Consider the following 20,433-nt stretch of genomic DNA (forward strand, 5'->3'; position numbering starts at 1 on the left):
TCCACAGCTAAAAGTGAAGGGCTTTGACAGTGTCTCCGAGAGCATTCTCCTGGAGAAACTGGCTGCTCGGAGGTTGGACAGGTGCACTGTTTGCTGTGTAGAAAACTTCTGGATGGCCAGGTCCAGAGCATAGTGGTGAATGGAGTTAAATTTAGCTGGCAGCTGATCACTAGTAGGATTCCCTAGGGCTCGGTGTTGGTGACAGTCCTATTTAATATCTTTATCAACAATCTGGATGATTTAGGGTACCCTCAGTCAGTTTGAGATCGATGACACCAAGTTAGATGGGAGTGTTGATCTGCTGGAGGACAGGAAGGACTGATGACACAGGGTGAATCAATGGGATGAGGCCAATTGTATGAGGATCAAAAAGGTCCTGGCACTTCAGACACAACAGCCTCATGCAGCGCTACAGGCTGGGGAAAGAGTGGCTGGAAAGTGGCCCAGCAGAAAAGGACCCAGGAATGCTGGTTGACAGCCAGCTGAACATGGGCTAGCAGTGTGCTCAGGTGGGCAAGAAGGCAAATGGCATCCTGGCCTGTATCAGAAACAGTGTGGCCAACAGGTCCAGGGAAGCGATCATCCCCCTGTACTCAGCCCTGGTGAGGCTGCACCTCAAATCCTGTGTTCATTTCTGGGTCCTTCACTACATGAAAGACAGTGAGGTGCTGGAGTGTGTCCAGAGAAGAGAAACAAAGCTGTTGAAGGGTCTGTAGCACAAGTCTTATGAGGAGTGGCTGAGAGTGGTGGGGTTCTCTATCCTGGAGAAAAGGAGGCTGATGGGGAGACCTTATCACTCTCTACAACTACCTGAAAGGAGAGTGTAGTGAGGTGGGGGTTGGACTCTTCTCACAGGTAACAAGCGACAGGATGAGAGGAAATAGCCCCAAGTTGCATCAAGAGAGGTTTAGACTGGATATTAGGAAAAATGTCTTCATGGAAAGGGGTGCCAAGCTTTTGGCTGCCCAGGGAACTGGTGGAGTCACCATCCCCAGAGGTATTTAAAAGACATGTAGATGTATCACTGAGAGACATGGTTTAGTGATGAACTTGGCAGTGTTTGGTTAATGGTTGGAGTCAATGGTCTTGAAAGTCTTTTCCAACCAAAATGACTCTATGACTATTATATCGATGACCTAAAAAGGGAACTAAATATAAAACCAGAAAAAAATCTCTTAAGGAGCTAAGTACAACTTCTCAATTAAAATAATTTTTTAAAAAAGGAAGAAGGGAAAACAGGATATTTGGGTTATTTTCAAGACAATCCACCAAAATACAGGTATGAGAATTCCCATAAAACCTCTCATCATGCTCCTAACATATACTCATCTAACTACAACCATCAGGTTTTTTTCAAGTCTTATGTGGCTGCTTAAGTTGTTTTATTACTTTGGGACATGTAAATGTTTGCCTAAGGCTGTTCTACAGATACAGAAGGGAATACACAAAGCATAGTAATTTGTTTAGGATCTTCCTTTCTCTTTTTTCTTTAATGAGGTTTACCAGCATGTGAACAGATGGCACTTTGCACATGTTGAGAATACCAGTGAGTTCAGAAAGCTGAGGAAATCCTAAGAATGACTGCGAAAATAAATCATCACGCTCACAATTACATGAATATTGTAATTACATTTATGCTTATGGTATTGTAACGTTTAATGGTTTTAATTCAAAACAGAAAGCCAACCTGCAGAGTTCATTGTTTTTGAATTGCCCCTGCCTGCTTCCCTGTCATAAGAGACAATTTGTGTTTTTTCTTCTCAATGCATTCTGATAGTTGAAAGCAAAATCTGGCTCCTTTCTCCTATTTCTGGCACCACCTTTCTTTTCTCCCCGACCCCCAACATTTTCTTGTTTCACTTTTACCATATCAAGTCACTCAAACAAGTTCAGCATGGAGGCAGTTGCTCCACAGAGGGAACCTTGCTTTCAACCTCAATGTTTGAGACCACAACAATGGATCTCCTAACCTCAAAAATGCTCCTTGAGGCAAAGGAATGTTTTGCATCAAGAGAGAATGCCCCAGGAGCTTAGTGATGGCTTTGTGGGAAGAACAAGAAAGAACCATTTTTGTTCTATTTATTTGTAAAAAATACAGTATACATATTCAAGTATTTTTCATGAGCCTGAAGGGTAACAGATTTCATAGTAAAATATCTGCTCAAGGGCTTTATTTTAATGTAACAACAGATGGTTTTGCTTTTACTATAAGGCCTGTACTATTACTGACCTCGTCTTTCTCTTCAAAGGGATTACACTGATTAGATATCATTTTCTCTTCTAAATCAGACTGCTGCTTCTCAGAAGGAAGTGGTCTTGCCTGGAGGAGCCTCTGAGGTTGGAAGATACAAGGGGGTTTACTTTGCATGTGAGTGCAGGGACGGGGCAATGACTGTGGTACTCAGGGAGGCAATCGAGTTCCTCATCTTTTCACTCTTCACTTTCTCATTATAATTAATTCCTCAGACAATCGTAGATTATAAAAACACAATATGCTGTTAATCAAGAAATGAAGGATATGTTGCACAAAGCAGGCATCATGACAGCAACTCTATAGCCACTGAAATCAGTGATAAAATGCCACCTTGATCTCAGTGATGCTGGAATTTTGCAACCCCCAAGTAAGGTTACTCACCTCTCTTTTCATCAACAGTAGATACTGCCTGGATTAAAAGCGGTGCGTTGGATTCAGTATACTCCACAAACACCAGCAGCAGCTTCAGCGCTGTCTTTACCACCAGGCGAAACTAAAAGAAAAGAGTGCAACTTGTCATACTGCAAACCACAGCACTTCCAGATGTGTGAAATGACACTGGGCAAGATGCAAGTGCAGCAGTCCACATCTGGTAATAACAGACGAACAGACGAGATTAAGCTGTGACAGCACTGCAGAAATGAAAGGTAGCCAGCTGGCTGAAAATTTCATTCACTGGACACAGTGCTCTTCTAGGGGAGTCCCAACAGTCAGTGAATCTAAATGAAAGCTTAACACTGCCACATGTAACAAAAGGTTGAATATCCCACCCATGCATATCCCCAACGCTGCTGTCCAAGGTTTGATGTACTTAGAACCTACCGAACTAACAAAGCATATATTTCTCTATTTCTCAACACATTTATTTCCTCCTTTCGCTGTAAGCCTTTAATCTTGTCAAAATGCTGTACGATGGGATCATTTCCTCCTTACACTTCCTTCTCTTCTTATTATGTTACTGTTTAATGCTTACATTATTAAATAGATTGATCCTCACTATTAAACAGAACTTGGGAGGAAGTGTGTTTAAACCCCACCCTGTCATGATATGTGTGATTTACTGGAACTGAGCATTCTGCCTGCAAGATTTCAAATTTATTTTTTTTTTTGTACAACCCCAGGAGAGAGAGTTCATCAAAGAATCAGCATTGGTAAAATTGATCTACTGGAGATCAATAGTCAAACTCTATCAATTTCATCACAGATCTCCTGTTTCCAGAGAGGATCATTCGACTAAAAGAGTTGAGTGAGAATTTCTAGGGATGATCAAGTACGATTGCTTGGCATGACAAGGTATGTGAAAAAACAGCCCTTTATTTAAGGCAATATTTGGAGTTTTTAATAAAAGGAGATGTGAAAGGGAAGGGTTTTTTAATAGCCAGGGTTCTACATGCCCAGCTGAGAAGGTTTTTACTGCAACAATTGATTCTAGATTAAATTTGCTATACCCTCAACCTAAACAATGGATTTAAAGCCAAATAAATGGTGACACGCTGCTGGTCTCAGAAACACACTTTCCAACCTACTGTGCTTGAATCAAACTCCAGAAAAAAAGCCCACGTATTTCTAAGTTTACTGTATTTTTCTTCTACATTGGTCTGCAACGAATATATCCAACGACATGTAAGATTTTTAATGAGACAGCTACAGTAATGTGGACATTACTCTCTCCTCTGCAACTGACAAATTTTTTAAATCTATTTTAGGATGCATTCATGCGGAGATAAACCATGTTCCAGAAAGTCCATGTCTTTGTCTCGTTACACTGAGCTGATAGGCACTCTGAAACACAACCACCTGGTCATTAAAATGTCTCACCCAGAGGTGAAGTAAAAAACAAAAAAAATCGTTGCTAAAAAAAATCATATTGCTAAACTGTTTCAGAGATATATACAGTTTCTGTCAATATTGGCTTAGTCCCATTCCCTCATTTTTTTTAAAGTCTTCTCAACACAACTCTCCTAAGAGACAAAAAAATCACCATTATTCATTTAGCATAGATGCATACTAAAACAGCAACTGTGTCTATTTTTTAAAAAAGACTGCAAGTGCAACAGGCATAGGCTGCGTTCATGCAGCCACTCACAGAGATGTACTAGAGCTCACCTGAAGGTAATGACCTACAATGCAGCTTGCTGCTATAAACACAGACTTTGGTGTCACCAGTGACCCAGCTATTTCCGTAGCTTCCTGGGTTTTACTCACTCATGTGGAATTGAGCTTAATGCACTGCAATGGCACTACTGGCAATGAGAAATACTCCACTGTTGAATCTAGACTCTTTCAGGCTTGATGTATTATCAAATTGTTTCATTTTAGGGCTGACAGCCAGGAAATCCCAGTAACAAACCTGACCAGGCCCCTTAAGACACTTGGTTAGCCTAATTTGCAATTGTACTGCTTCAGTGATACTTCACAGATATAGGGGGTAGTCAAAGTAAAGGAAATTGAAACCCAATAACACAACAAATCACTTTTCCCAAAATTGCACTGGACAACTGCGTATTTGCCTGTCAGGCCAATACCATGGTGTTTCTGCTCTGCAATGACATTTCCCTTAGCATTCAAGTTCAATTGTTTAATAGACATATTGAAGGAATTTCCAAAATGTCTTCACTTGTTTTGTAATGTTACTTTGTAAAATAGCAGTTATACCAGATTACTGTAAACTATTCTAGCAGTAACATACTTCCCAGATAACCACTTACATACTGCCTCCTAATCTGATCAGGATCCTTTCCCTAGAACGGAAATCTTGGATATTGCTTTTGATGGTTCTTAAAACTTCAAGGCTTGGCCACACGGTGACACTGAGATGCATTTACACGTAAATGCTGTATGGCAAAGTTCCCATACGTTTCCATTTGACAGCAATCAGTCGGAGATATACCAGGCTTAATTCTGTTTTTGCAAATCTCTTTTTCTTCCAGAAAGAAGAACCTTTGGCAATATCTTTGCTCAAACTGATGCCTGCTGGCCATGGCAGCTGCTGTAATAAGGAGCTACTCCCTATGCACCTGCCATGAAGCCTCAGGGAGGCCCATTGCAGTTGCACCAGACCAAGGCTCAAGCTGGTTGATTTTGGGTGCTGTCTGCCGGTATCAGCCTCCTGTGTCTACCAAACTAACAGATGGTATTTTAAGGAATAAATACCACTCAGAAGTAGTCCTGGAGAAAAGGAGCTATTAGAAAAGCTATGTTTTGCTTGTCATTTAGGTACTAGAAGGATACTGTAAGTTCAGTTCCTCAATTTGCAAATTTTCAGAGCTTATCCAACTCCCCAAATAAAGAGTCAATCAGTGCTGGAAGGGGAGTTTCTTTCCAGCGAAGGTGCATACCATGGCCGTGTGCCGGGGTTTGGAAGTTGTTAACTCACTTGCCTACCATTGGTTTCTGTGTTGCCATAGTTATTATATTGTCTCCTTGCATTGGCTAGCCAAATGGCCAATCCCCTGCTTGGCCCAGCAGCCCTTATAAGCTGCGGGAAATTTGAATAAAGGCTCTTCTTCGCTGCTGGATTCCCTGCGTGCTATGTGGTCTCTGTCTCCTGGCTTAAGTACCTCCGCCGCCTGTCCCTGCCACGAGGGACAGGTGGTGGTGGGGTGATTCCAGCCCTGAAAACCTTCACAGAATGGGTGGCAGTGACCCCCCAGAAGCCCCTCGAACTGCAACAGCTGCGTTCTGCTTGCAATCAGCACAGACACTAGCTTTGAGAAAACCTGCGTTTGAAACAATGCTTTTTCCTGCTCAATAGAAAATGGCACTTGAGATCCCTGTGGGCACTTTTAAGCCTGTCTGCTGCTTTGGACAGCTTGGGCAAGGACAAAACTAAGCACTGCAGTCCTAGACTACGCTGCACAATGCCTATACTGGGGACTTACTAACTACCTTAATCCACATAATCTTTGTGCTCATCCTGCAGTACTTTCTAATACTGCTTTAACAGTGCTTCTTGACAGAAGCTGCACTGCTTCTAGGAGACTGAAGTCTTCAACCAGCCAAAGACCCTCCAAGACATGTGATTGCCTGTCACCTCCAGACACAGGAACAGTCCAGAGTCTGACATGCTCACACTGAAATCAACTCTAATTATCCACCGTGGCACCAAGAAGTCTCTGAAAGGTCTGTTCAGGGATACCTGCTGCCAGGACCCATGTGAAGCACAGTGAATTTTCTCACATAGCCTATCTTCTAAATGTTCACTTCATGATGACCTGTGGGCCTGATCTGCCTGTGGCAGCTCATGCATGCTGCTGGTGATATGTTAAGTGTCGGGTATCACAATGGGAAGGGTTTCAACCAAGACCAAGAATGACTGTTTCACAACTTTCAAAATACCAGAGCTATTCAGAAAGTTCCCATTTGTGATTAACTGTGGTGATTGTCAAAGTAGGAGATCCTCACAGCTTCATGAGTGAGTTCTAAAACGTGTTTGCAGGGCATACCTTTTCAATTAATTAAACAGTAGACAGCTACATTGCAAATAAAATAACTAAATCTCAAAACTGGGAGATTGCTTAACAGGAAAAAAAGAGTAGCAATTCTTTGACTTTTTTGCTTCCTTTTGTGAGGTCACGGGAGATCTTGCCAGTCACTGCTACCACTTTATTTCACATGATGTACCCAGATGGCACAGCAATGGGAGCAATAGAAACAAGTTTCATATTTCATTCACAAGTAGGTGAATCACTAATAATTTGAATCGCTGTTAAAAACTTCAGGAAAGCTTTTAATATGTCTTCTGGGATATTTTTTCTGGTTTTTATTTAGTATTGAAGATGGGCTCAACTGCTTTGTGAATCTGCTTCAATAGTCACAGTTCTGTTAAAAGTCCACAGACAATCACACTATTACTTCAAACAGAACTAGATATCAGAAGGGCAATAAAAGATTTAGACATGCTAGCTCAAAAAAGGTCCTGTTATCCTCACTTTGCAAACACTGGTTGTTGCAATTAAATCCAAATTTCCATCTTAAATATTACTGCTTAGTTAAAAAAGAAGGCTCATTGAGGCAATATACACACTCATTGGCTTGGTAAAGTGATATTTTAACAGTTCTGAGATTAAATCAGGATTCTTGAATGTCAAAGCACTGAAGTATCAAAACTGCTATTAAGTTAGAAAAGAAAGTTCATATTGTGTTTTTGTATGATGTGCAAGTCAATTCATAGACAGGAAATGATGTTAGCATCTTCTGGCTAAAGATAAGATGCAGCTGGCAATGTAAAAGGAAGAAAAATTATAAACCTTTTCCCTCCTTCTCACCTTACGTTTTACAGTGCAGTTTGGCAGCACCTTTCCTTTTTATCTCTTTATGTTTAGACAATTACAGACTCAGCCAAAGATACCACACAACAGGCTGCAAAACTCATATCTCATGGAAGGGCTTATCCCAGTTGTTAATCACTTGTCAGGAAAGATTTTAGCCTTCACAAGGAATGTTGTCACAAAGTTCATTGACTTAAAGACCAAAGCAATATTTATAAAGGTCAGATTTAAACATTTAGGATTCAATTATTTTTTTTTTAAACAAGAAAGGAAAAAGAAAAATGAACAAAATATTTTACTCTGGGAGTTGGTTTGGATTTACACTATTTAAATTTAAAGGAGAAATGGGTATTGGATTTTTAAATGAAGATTTACTACATCCACATCCTTCGGGTCCTATTCCAAGTGCAGACATGGACTTACTGCAGGCCACATGCTCATCTGCTTGATAGGATACAGCCAAGCAGTGCTGTAGCTAAAGAAACACCCAGTGCAACCAGTGTCCAGCCTGCCAGTGAGAGGTGCATAGGGAAGCTGGAACCCTTCTTTCTTGTGAGGTGCAAGGATGCCTCTGACTTCAGATGTAGTGCTGCAGAAAGAGCCCACTGGCATCCTGCCAGCACCTGTAATGCAGTTAAATTTTGTGTTTCACAAGGGGCTAAAATCACCTTCTGTTCACAAAAAGAGGAAAGATCTTCCCAGAATGCAAGGTTTTATATATATATTTAAATAAAATACATTATATATAGTATATATATATAAACCCACTATTTATTATAATAAATAACAAATATAGTATATAAAATAAATATATAGCATTTATATAGTTATATTGTAATATCTAATATTATCACAATATAATGTTTTCCTTTGTAATAATCAAAAAAAAGGAAAACATAAATATTGGCCTTGAGAGAATCTCAGAGTAATACTTAAAGTTGGAATGGCCCTAATATGACTTTCCTTCTTATCTTAGGTGAACAAACCCACTTCCCTTACTCATATATCAAGTGCTCCACCCCACCTCACCATCATGGTGAACACACACTGGACTTGCTCCAGTAGGTAAACATCTATCTCATACTGAGGAGCCCAAAACTGGACTCCTGAACTTGTGGTGCAGTCTTATCAGCACCAAACAGGAAAAGGCACTTCCTTCAACTTGGTGGTTACACTCCTGTCAACCCAGCCCTAGATGTGTTTGGCCTTCATTCACACAATGGCATACTACTCACTTGTGCTCAGATTCATATTTTCTTATTCAGAATGAGTAAACAGAATCAAATGGTGTGATGCTAAAAGAAACACCTATAATTTTCCCGGATTTTAAGAAGAGAAGGGGTAGTGGCTTTAAATTGAGAGTAGGCTTATGCTATATGTTAGTAAGAAATTCTTCACTATGAGGGTGGTGAGGCACGGAAACAGGTTGCCCAGAGAAGGTGTGGAAGCCCTGTCCCTAGAAGCATTCAGAGCCAGGTTCAATGGGGCTTGGAGTAAACTGATCTAGTGGAAGGTGTCCCTGCCAGTGGCAGGGGGTTGGAACAAGATAATTTTTAAGGTTCCTTCAAACACAAATCACCCTATCATATGACTATACTATGACTTAGTATCCTTAAAACGTAATTTTCAAGAATCACAGGCAAAGAAAAAAGAGACAGAAAAGGAAGATTTACAAAAAGTGCCAGATAAAACCTGCCATGAGAAAAATTAGTCCTAACAAGATCCACTCTGAACTTGCAGCACTACTGCCAAGGCCAGTACAGGTAATGTTCACTTTATCTATTAAAAAGTTAGATGTGCATAAACAAAAAAGCATTGAGATTCTCCTAGGATTTTGTACATCAGATGTTCCATATATTTCCATATCTGTTGTTCCCAACATGTCTGTCCTGTTCAGACAGAGGAGTCACACCTAAGAACAGCTTTAGCTTATTTGCCTCTGGATAAATCTCATGAGATGTACAAGGATAGAACTGTAAGGGGAAAAAAAAAAATCAAAGATCTATAGTGAAGCGTGATGAAAAGTGTGTATCATAACATTTCCAGATTATAACTTGGGATTCAACCACGGTTTGTATCAGCTCTATTTTTCTGTCATATTTGTTGTCACTAATAGTTCAAAAGCTCCTTTAGCACCTGGTAAAATCACAGATACATATATATACACTACATACACACTTCCACATATACAAAGAAACTAATATATATATTACAAGAGTATATATACTGGAATAAAAGCTTGTTTCTACCACTTTACTATTTTACTTTGGGTTTACACAGTACTAGAAACCTCAGGGTTCTGCTTCAACTCCAGCATTACTTGGATATGGGCAATGAGAGCTGTCTATCTGCTATAAATGTTTGCCTCTAATGACCACACAACACAATGTTACCAATGCTCTGGTATAAGGTGTCTGTATTTTGTGGCAGTTCCCAGAATCATGCCAGTTTCTTTTTTTGTTTTCTTTCCCTAGAAGGTAAAAATGCATTTGGACCATGTACATTCTTGTTCACAGAGAATCATCTCAAAATCAGAAATTTAATAGGGAAAGCAGATGATGATGAGGACAGACAACTGGATAATCTTATGTTGATATCCTTTGCATAGCATAACTTTGGTAAAAATTAAGGTATTTAGAGCCCATAAACCAGGAGCATATAAAACAGAGGGAGGGTGACCCTATTTCTTGACCAGGTAGGCAGTGTCAAGTATGCACATCCATGGCATACAAAAGCCCTTTGACAGGGATGCATATTTGTAGCCAGTCTTTTAAAAATATAGTTTACCTGACACATACAACATCCCAGTATTTTTTGATAAATATTAATTTCTCTCAAATCTCTGGAACAATTGCATTTCAGTATTTCACAAGCTATTCACCTGTATTTATGTAAAAGGATGTCTCCACTGCATTCAGCATCTTACTAGACATTTCCCACATTCACTCTGCAGCAAGACAGCCAAGAGCCCCAGCACTGAATGCATAAGCAGGAAGAGCCACCTCTGACAGGATGACTAAAGACCAGCTATCTCAGAAATATGCACGACTGGCTAAACATGGGAAAGAACAGTAACGTCTACAGCAAGAGTTTGAAAATGTGTTGTAGAGACCCCTTACATAACCCAGACAAATTGGGGTTTGGGAGTGTCAATAAGGAAGGGGAAAGACACTAGGAGGGGAAATATTTGAAATTCTATGTTACTAGGATTTTTAAATGCCTTACAGAACACAGAAACAATCCAAGTTCTTTATGTTCTCTCTCTATTCCAAAGTGACATTTGAGGTCAATTACTTCACTCCAAAAACTGGTAACAACTCTAGTTAGTGTTTCAGTTCCTTTTTATTCATAGTTCCTGAATGCAGGAATGATCAGAAGAATGAAATCCTTCTGTGTCACCTAAGTCAAGTGTTTCTAGTCAGCTTAATTTTCCATCCAAACCTTAAGGCAGCCTCTTTTAAGGAGAATGATGTAAAATTTAGAAACTTAACCTACAGAATACCACACAAAACTTTCCAAATTAGTTTAATCACCCTTTTCTAGGAAGGTAGAAAGAGTTCATATGTGCTGAGGCCCCAAAAGTTGCTTTACAGACTGTAATGAAGACATGCCAACTCCTGCCTTTCTTTTCAGAGTGGCATCATCTGCCCAAGTCAAGGCATGTGTATGGTACAGGGAGGTATCACAAAGCTGAGATGCATGGGAAGCAACAGTTAAATATAGAACATGTAATGCTAGGAACAGCAGAGAAATACACGCATTTACTATTCTTAAAACAAAGTTTCTCAGAACTTTGCAAATGTACTGGGTAATGATTGTAAGAATTGTGTGCTGTTACATATGTGGTATGTATCTGTCATTTATCTGTGGTGAGATTTCTGACATGAAGAGAAAGAAGGTTATTAAAAAGAAATTCATCTGGTTTACCAACAAAACACAGGGATAAGCAAATAGTGATTAGTGAATGGTCAACAGGAAAAAAAAAGGCTCATGCCTGGAAATTATTATTTCCAACATCAATCATGGTACAGAAGCAGGAGGAAAAATGAAAAAAAATCTGTACACAGGCAATTCATACAACAAATCAAAGCATATTGCAGTCAAAGTGGTTCTCAGATGAATACAGGCAATTCTGATGAGAGCTTTGAAAGAGTATGTGTTAAGCCATTTCTAATGAACTCATGCAGCAATTGCCACATCAAAGAGACATTGTTTGAAAAAAAACCTAAAGGCTGCAGAGCCTGGAATGAGACAGGAGATGCTACAAGGTTTTTTTGGGCATTCCCCTCTCCACCTTTTGGAATAGCAATGACAATCTTGGGGAGGTAGGGAAGGGATTTTCTTGTCCCATGAAGTACTCTAAAATGATGGTTTTTTTGTTTTATGACAGGATGAATGAAAGACCATTCACAGCTTTTTAGGAAAACACATAAAGTAAAAGTAATCTTGTCTTGTTTTACTCCCCTTGAACCAGACCAATCCCCCCAGTGTCTTCCTTAAGAACAGTTCATTGTGTAAAAATTACATGTGATTATTGAGTTAGAAGGGAGGACAGGATAGGATTTGGAGATTATAGGACATAAAAGGATTAAACTTCTTTATTCTCAAGTGACTCCTGAGCTGGTGTCATTGCACCTTTGTCAAGGACCCAACCACATACTTATTAATTATTACACAGTTTTGAGCACCTTTCTCTTTTGCTCTTTCAGATATTGCTGAAACAGAAGGGTTTGGTTTCAATTAAAGTTTTAGTTTTTTCCACTGCAAAACACAAAACAAAAATATTTCACTGGTAATTTGCCATCAGCCTGTGTCCATAACAGGAATTATGCTTCGCTTGTAAAGATTTACACTAAGATTTTATTTTCTTTCTCTCTTCAAATTGTGCAGTTTCATCATACTCAATCTGTTGACGCTTTTATTAACCCTTCCCAAATGCTGGTATCTTTTAGGACTCCAGGCAAATGAACACAATCAGTACCTCTACTCTGTCTTCTGTGTCTGGGTAAAGATTGTGATTGAATTATCTTAAAGAAGGTATAAAACACTTAGCTCAAGAGAAATTACAACAGCACAAGAAGCAATTTCTGGTTAAACTCATGCTTGTGTGTAATGTGCCATCAAACAGTTTTTGATAAGGAAAAGACATTTTTATTCTCTTTTTGTCTTCTATAAACATGCACCTTGTTTAAATATAGCATCAGTGTTCTAGCATTTTCCTGTTATGGATCACAGAGCAAAATTGTCTAGTAAAGTCTGTTCCTTTCATTAGACAACATAACCTTGGTTGAGCACATACTAAACTAGGTTTATGCAAAAATAAAAAAAACTACCATGATGTGTATAATGTCATTCTAATGCAACTTAGCATCTGGAAATATACTGCCTGACTAGGCCATTTTTTGGTAGTTACTGCAAATGAATGAGGTCTGTAGGTCATAACCAAACCAGTTTAAACATGATGGGTCTTTAGGAATTAGTCATATGTCTATTAAATAAAACATGCGTTTCTGATGAGCAGAATAAATGAGAAATAAACCTGTTTCTCTTGAACAGATCATTCATTCCCTGATGATCTGTTTAGCAACGGATGCAACAGTGATATTTTATGTTTTGGTAACAGTAAGATAAATAGATAATAAGCAACAAGATACAAAACCATAGAGAATTAGAATTCCACATTAGAAATTAATTTACAAACTAAAATCAATCACAAGAATGGCATTTGTGTGCCTATATAAGGGAAATATGATTAAGGCCATTTGGCACCTCTTTTTTTTTCATTACAGAAGAGTTACATGCCAAGCCTTCACACCAGCCCTCTAAATTGACTTATGATGTTAGCCTTGAACTATGCTGTCCTCAACAGATGGTCATTGGGCTGAACTTCTGGCAACCGGAAAATTTTAAGAGAATGGCAGTTTCAGCAACTTCTTTTCCTTGGGCAGGGCCAAGTTGATATTTCCTTAGCTGTGTTACAAAATGAATGGGAGAGGAAAAGATTTTTTATTAACTTAATTGCAGATAGGACTTTATCTTCACACCCCCTCTCCAAAATCCCTTTCATATCACACTCCCTTAGCTTTGTTATACTGCTGAGTGACATCCTGGTTTGTGAAAACATCTAATGTAATACAAAGTCACCTTACTCAAGACAAAAAGCAATCAATTATAAAGAGAGAAGGGATTAAATAACCTAGTACTAAGGTAACATCTCATGCAAAGCATTTAGGGATCTGAAAGCCATCTACAATTAATCAAGTGACCTAACAGTTCTATGGCACATGCTGCAATTGATCACATTTTACGTATGGAAAAGCTGAAGTACTGTAAATTTAAAAGGCAAACAGAACATGTAACATTGAATCTTACTTCTTTTTTTTCCTTTTAAGCCTCCCTGTATATATTTGACTAATGCGTATTTTCAGAAATATTTTAAATTCCAAGTGCAGGCTTTAGATTTAAGATTAAATCATTACATTATCATTTTCCTGAGTGATTAGAAACTATGTAGAAGGAAGTCCACTTGCTCCACATCAATTTTCCATACCAAACTACTTTCTGCCTATCATAGCCAGACCTCTGATTCATACAGCTAGCGTGTAGCTGATGCAAAAAGAAATTTCCTCATGGCAGTAGTAGAGAATGTTTCACAAGCTTCAGACCTGCAGTATGTTTGATAGGGGAATGGTGTATAAAGCAGCATCTCAAAATTTGAGCGTCTTCATGATGTTAATTCTCCGTCTGGCCAAGGCACAGAATGGCTCAGGTGGAGCTCAGAGGTCACCCTGTCCCTGCCTGTGAAAGTCATCACCAATAAAATGTGTGGTTCCAATGAATTATGGTCAAAGCCAAAGGAAAACAGAGAAATAAAGAAACTACCAGAGTACCTTCTCTCAGAGTTTCCTTTCAAAATTAAACCCATTCAAACACACGACAGCCATGAGAAGCACTGCATTTTCACCCTTGCTTCCTCAGGTAGCTTTGCTGTCCCTCCCACTGCCCACTTGTGGACTCTTTCCTGTTTCTATGGCATCTGAATTGTCTATAACTGAATTGTCATACTTGACAGTAACTGAGCTCCTCGAATTGAAAATGGCATTACAAAATACCCCAAGTCATTGTTCTCTTAAGAGAAAAGTTAGTTTCCAGTCATTTTGAAAGGGAGTCAGCTAGAAAATTAGTCCTCACGTAGCCTTCTGCCAGCCATGCTGCAGGCTGACATTTGTACCAAAGACAAGAGGCACAGGACACACAGCAAGACTGAGGCACCAAGAGCATGTGGGATGGGAAGGAGAAAGAAAGGAAGGAGGAAAAGAAAGATAACAAATTGCTTCATTAGTTCTGGTGCTTATGAAACAACTTGCTAGAGTTAGTGGCCTTGGCGATGTCCTGTTTAAATAATAGCAAGGTTGAGTTCAAGGACTCCAGGGGGAAAAACTATTTGAGTCTGCAAGTACAGTGGAAAACTACTCTATTATTATTCTGTGGTTTTATGCACGTGAAATTTGTTCTTTCAACAGTTCCATTAAAAAGTACTCATATTAAATAGCAAAACTATGGTTGGGTTTAAATAACTTCACCTGAAAAACCCTGTAAGCTTAATATATGATTGGCAGTCCTTTCCTGACACAGTAGAATCTCATAGACAACATCTCAACAGTAAAAACACAAAATCATAACAACCTATGCATGAAATGTGTGGAAATGCTTGAAGATAGTATGTCAACAAAGACTCCAAACTATAAAATATTACCTATTACAACATCTTTCTTAAGCAAATAATTGTTAACAGCTTATCCTTTTTAAGCACCCTAAGCAGCAACATACTAATGGTTTGAACTACCAAAATGATAAAACTGTTGAAAGGACAAATATCACACATGAAACCATGGAACAAACCTATCACAAACTCCTCTTGAAAGAATTACTAATAAAGTAAAACTAGAGAAAGAATATATATATTCATATATATATTCCACTTATTAATGGAATGGTAAGAGTACTAGTATTTCATTGCATATACAGACTGAAGATTTTTCTCTGTTCTCAAACTTCTGAGGCACAAAAAGGAACTCAGAAGAAGAGGTTTGACTGCAAAACCAGACATACTTATTTAGTTTTAGATAACTTGCAAAATAAAGTTAATGAATAAAGATGCTTTCTGAGGGACATCTAAACATAACAGAGGCAGTCACATTTCTCCAGCAATCTCCTATTTGTCATGGCTTTCCAAAATCTGGAAGAGGTTGCTCTCCTCAAATCCAGTTCCCATCATCAGTCTAGTCCAGATGCTTTTTTCTAAATTCACAGAACTTCATGATGAAAACAAAAATGTAACCGAGCCTAGACACATTTCCAGTTTCCCATGTGGTGGGTTTCTGAGGTGAGTGGAAGAATCTTTCACAGAGCCATTTAGAAACTTGATTTATGGGGACACAAGTCACTGTGTATCAGCTAAGGCACTGCTTAAGTACACAGCCCTAGCAGTGTCACACGATTCTAAGTCCCTCCTTTGCTGAAAGAGGACCGAGATGGAGATATTTTGTTTTCATAAATGCTAGTAGGTGTGCAACTTCTTGATATAGCTGGAGAACTACAAGAATACATGAGGTTGTTGTAGATAACGGCACTCATATTATGGTGATTATTTTTTAACAAAGTTCAGTCTTCAAGGAGATAAAAACTTGAGATAGAGAGATAAAAAAAAATCTCTATCTCAAGCTACTTCTTTCTTCTGACTTTTATCAACCAAAGCTCATCACAGCCACCATCAATTTTACAGCAAATCAAATAAACATACAAACTGAAAAGATGTTTTGAATCACAAAAAGGTGAAAGAGGTGCAAAAAGACTTCTCAGACTCCTGCTTGGATAATAAAAATGGAAGTGTTTTTTAAAGCACTTCTGGTAATGTGGCAAAGGTTCCCCAAGTTGGGGTTAACTTTAACCACACTCATGTTCATCTGTGTTTCAAAGGTTTGCAGATTAGATGAAGTCAGCTTCAGCTCTGTTATCATCCTTCAGAGAACTCTAATATTCAGATTCACCTCCATGTCCAGATCCCAACTGTAGTTTGACTAAAAGGAAATTTCTTTTTTAAAACTCATAAAGAAGATCTGGTTTTTACAGTTTTCTTCAAAGTACAAAGCATATGTATGTGGGTGCCACTACAGCAGAAAAAGGAGAAGGAACTTTGAGTGATTCACTAAATGGTTGAGTTTGGAAGGGACATCTGTGGAGGTCCCCTTGCCCAGCTGCCTGCAGAGCCTCCTACAGTTAGTTGTCCGGGACTGTGTCGAATTTATAAAATGTGACTAAATAATAACAGCTATATGAAAAACATGAATGAAAAAATGAGGACCCTTAGATGTTTCTTTTAAAGCACCCTTTATTTTTTGAAGCGTGGCACCTGCAACTTACCTTCTCTTTCTCTCTCACACACCCATACACACATATACTGAAAGGGACATGCGGGTACAAAAAGATCCACAACACTTATTTTCACTAGATCACAGCAATTACCTTATTTCAATATAACAAAGCAGTTCTACATATGTTAAGGTTCAGATGCCCATACATATGCTCAAAATGCACTTTTCAGCTCACAAATCATGTGAAGACAAGACCTTTTACGCAATGAGGTTCAAATAGTTCTCTGTACACCAGGTGTAGTCTGGGATCACAGTAAACATCTGTGATATTGTAGTTTAAGTGACTTAAATTTTCTCAAGTACTGCAGAGAATACTGAGAGGTTTGCTGATGAACCTCCAGTGACTCACAGAATTTGTGTTTCAGTTCCTCAGCAGTACCACAATAATAGCCATTCTTAATTTCGGACTAGTTTGACACCAGACCAAAAGGGATAGAAACATGTTTTCTATACAGTAGACTCAGAACACGGCTATGACAAGTATTCAGGGCTTAGAAACTCATGTTCAAAACTGACAGGTCCAGTCGGGCTTCTGAACTAACTCATCTGCATGTGTAAAGTCTCCCTAAGCCTACTTTCCTGGAAATCTGGATGTGTAGCTCAAAGACAAGCCTGGACTGGGTTTTTATCTCCCAAGTGAGGTTAACAGAGCCTCAGAAATAAGAGTATCCTTTGAAATTACCTGAAATGTGACCACAAGCCTAAAAATACCAAACAGTAATTTAATAAGAAAACTGAAATCAAATATGTGCCTGTATATTCCTAGGAGGCTGCAGCTACCAAGCTATAGTTAGGTTTGCAGCAGTGGTGACCAGGACAGGGGAACAGTTAGTAGAGTCCCTGTTTCTCTACATTTGACCCTTAGTGCACTATTGTGAACCTGAAGACTAAACATATTTGACCAAACCACTGCACAGTGAGATGTGCCTTTATTGTGGCATTATTTAATGTATATTTCAGTTTTGTTTTGTCAGAATGAAACATATTTGAGATGCAGTATTTAAGAATTATTCAGCATCTGGGACTTGTATAGTTTTTAGCCAAATAATTGCCATGGTCATTCAAAGAGCTGAACCCACAGAAGCATGAGATCATAATCAGTAGTGATTTGACTTGCATTATAGGTCAATTTTGGGCTGTTGTTTCAGTTGTTTGGGAGCAGTACAGCATAAAGAGGGAGAGAGAGTAAATGGAAAAAAAACCCAAAACAACCCTTTCTTTTTCGTGAAGTAACCACAACAGAGTTCTTCCACTTTCTTCTGAAGTCAAGAGTAACTGCAGGCAAAATCAGTAAATACACTGATGCCCTAAAGAGGGACAGCAGTTCACAGAAGCAGTAAAATAAACTGCTGCAGAACATGATCCTTTGTATCCCAGAAAGCTCAAGTGAAATGCACTGCAGTAGCTGTGTAATGTCTGATGGGAATAGGTCCTATAGATTTAGCCAAAAGTAAACGTAGTTGAAATTTGACCCTTTTAACTCAGTAGAGTACAATTTTTGAAGAGATGACTTTACTGAGAGTACTAAAAATCACACTGAACCCTTACTTTTGGTGTTATTTTACTTGCTTTTAGTGTTTCATGGTAGGCTCTCACAGCACTTAACAAGGAACATTTCCTTAATCATCTAAAGAGTCCCATAAAAGAGATGAGAAGTATCATGGAGCAACTGTGTGAATGGGATGAAAGATATTACCACAGTGATCATGAAAACATCAGAAAAAAAAGCTGGGTTTTTTTGGTGGTTGCCCTCTCACCCCTCAAGTTCCTGCACGGACACATTTCCTTTCACAAAAGTAAAATGTCTCAGAATATCTGAAAGAATTATTTTAGATATCCACTATGGATTTAGTTGTATAGTTCTTGACTACGAATAATAAAAACAATAACAACAACAACAACAACACTTTTGTCAATGCTACAGAGAAAATTAAGAATCTTGATAGTCAGTCACACATTTAAACCAGGAAAATAAGATATCAGAGCCTGGAAGGGACTGGATTTCAGTCTTGCTGCCAGAGATCTCTCTGTACTTCCACTGAGTTGTAAACCTGATCTGTCTATATGTGTAAGGCCAAACTAAAAATCTTTGCAAGCTGAAAGTCCTACTACTTCTCTCTATTACTGAGTCATATTTGTTCTAATCCACAGCACAATCCATAGGAGGCCCAGTGCTGCCCTGGTTCTGCATAACCAACTATAGCTCCTGCTCTGAAATTGCACCTTGAATTGCAGCTTTCCTTCAAGCTCCTAGACAGCATCCCACAAGTGGGTATTGACAGAACCTTTCATTTCCACCTGCTTAGGATGGCAGGGTGAAGGCTAAAAGGTATAGAGGCATAGAGATGAAAAAACTTAACCAATAACAAAGTAGAGACAATAGGCTGCACATAGATTCACAAATTAATACTTCACATTTGCAGCCCAAAAGCAAGCTCATGTTCTGGGCCCCCTAGAAAAACAAACATGTAAAACAACTACTTTTAAAAACAGAGACAGCCAGCAGCTGCAGCTTAACTATTTTATAATACGTCTTCCCCAGCCACAGGAGTGAGATGAGGATGTGTTTGCTGGCCTCCTCAAAATCCCTGCTCTGGCAGTATTCTTCAGCAGGTGGCTGGGTAATTTCTCCCCAGCACCTTGGACTAATGCAGACAAAAACATAAACTGCACGATAACTAATGCCATCACTCCGATTAAGCTAGTGTGTTAAAAAAATACTCGGGGTTAAAAAGCACAAATTCAGATTACCAAAAATACCCCAAAATTCAAGATGTACTTCTTTAGATATGCAGAGAGATTGATTAGCTGTATGAGAGAAGACTGAGGGGAGACCTCATCACAGTCTACCATTTCCTCGTGAGGGAAAGCAGAGGGGCAGACACTGATCTCTTCTCCGTGGTGACCAGTAACAGGACCTGAAGGAATGGCCTGAAGGGGACGTTTAGGTTGGATATGACAAAAAGGTGCTACACCCAGAGGGTGGTTGGTCACTGGAACAGGCTCCCCAGGGCAGCGGTCACAGCACCAAGCCTGACGAGTTCAAGAAGCATTGAGATGACACTTTCAGACACATGATGTCATTCTTGGGGATGGTCCTGTGCAGGGCTAAGGGTTGGACTCGATGATTCTCGTGGCTCCCTTCCAACTCAGAATATTCTGTGATTCTGTGAAATATCCATAAAAATGCCCAAGGGAAGGACAGCACAGCTCAGCTTGTATCAATGACCTGTGCTAGGTATTAGATGGAATAAGTGTTTTAAGGCATGCAGTCATGCTCAACATTGTATTCTCCCAGGAGCATTTTGCTCCAGTCCTGTCCTCAGGCTGTTTATTCATATCCATCTATGACTGCTAGGTGGTGCTGTGGGATTTTCTAAGGCAGAAAAATCAGCTTGTTGTTTTTCATTCCCATCACTGACATTTTTTTCCTTCTACATGAGAAGAGCTTCAGTGTTTTTTGTATCATGACTGT

At 39.1% G+C, this 20,433-nt stretch overlaps 1 protein-coding gene across 1 annotated transcript in view; it reads right to left on the bottom strand.

The window, feature by feature from the left end:
• The window catches only part of FHOD3 (formin homology 2 domain containing 3), a 347,160-nt gene that overhangs the window by 127,144 nt on the left and 199,583 nt on the right, over positions 1-20,433 (bottom strand). Inside the window, exon 7 of the mRNA XM_029958902.1 lies at positions 2,636-2,747. Coding sequence (XP_029814762.1) covers positions 2,636-2,747 — 112 coding nt within the window. The remainder of the gene's footprint in view (positions 1-2,635; positions 2,748-20,433) is intronic.

This window comes from Manacus vitellinus, unplaced genomic scaffold, assembly GCF_001715985.3.
Source record: "Manacus vitellinus isolate BGI_N305 unplaced genomic scaffold, ASM171598v3 scaffold_17_pilon, whole genome shotgun sequence".
Taxonomy (NCBI): Eukaryota; Metazoa; Chordata; class Aves; order Passeriformes; family Pipridae; genus Manacus; species Manacus vitellinus.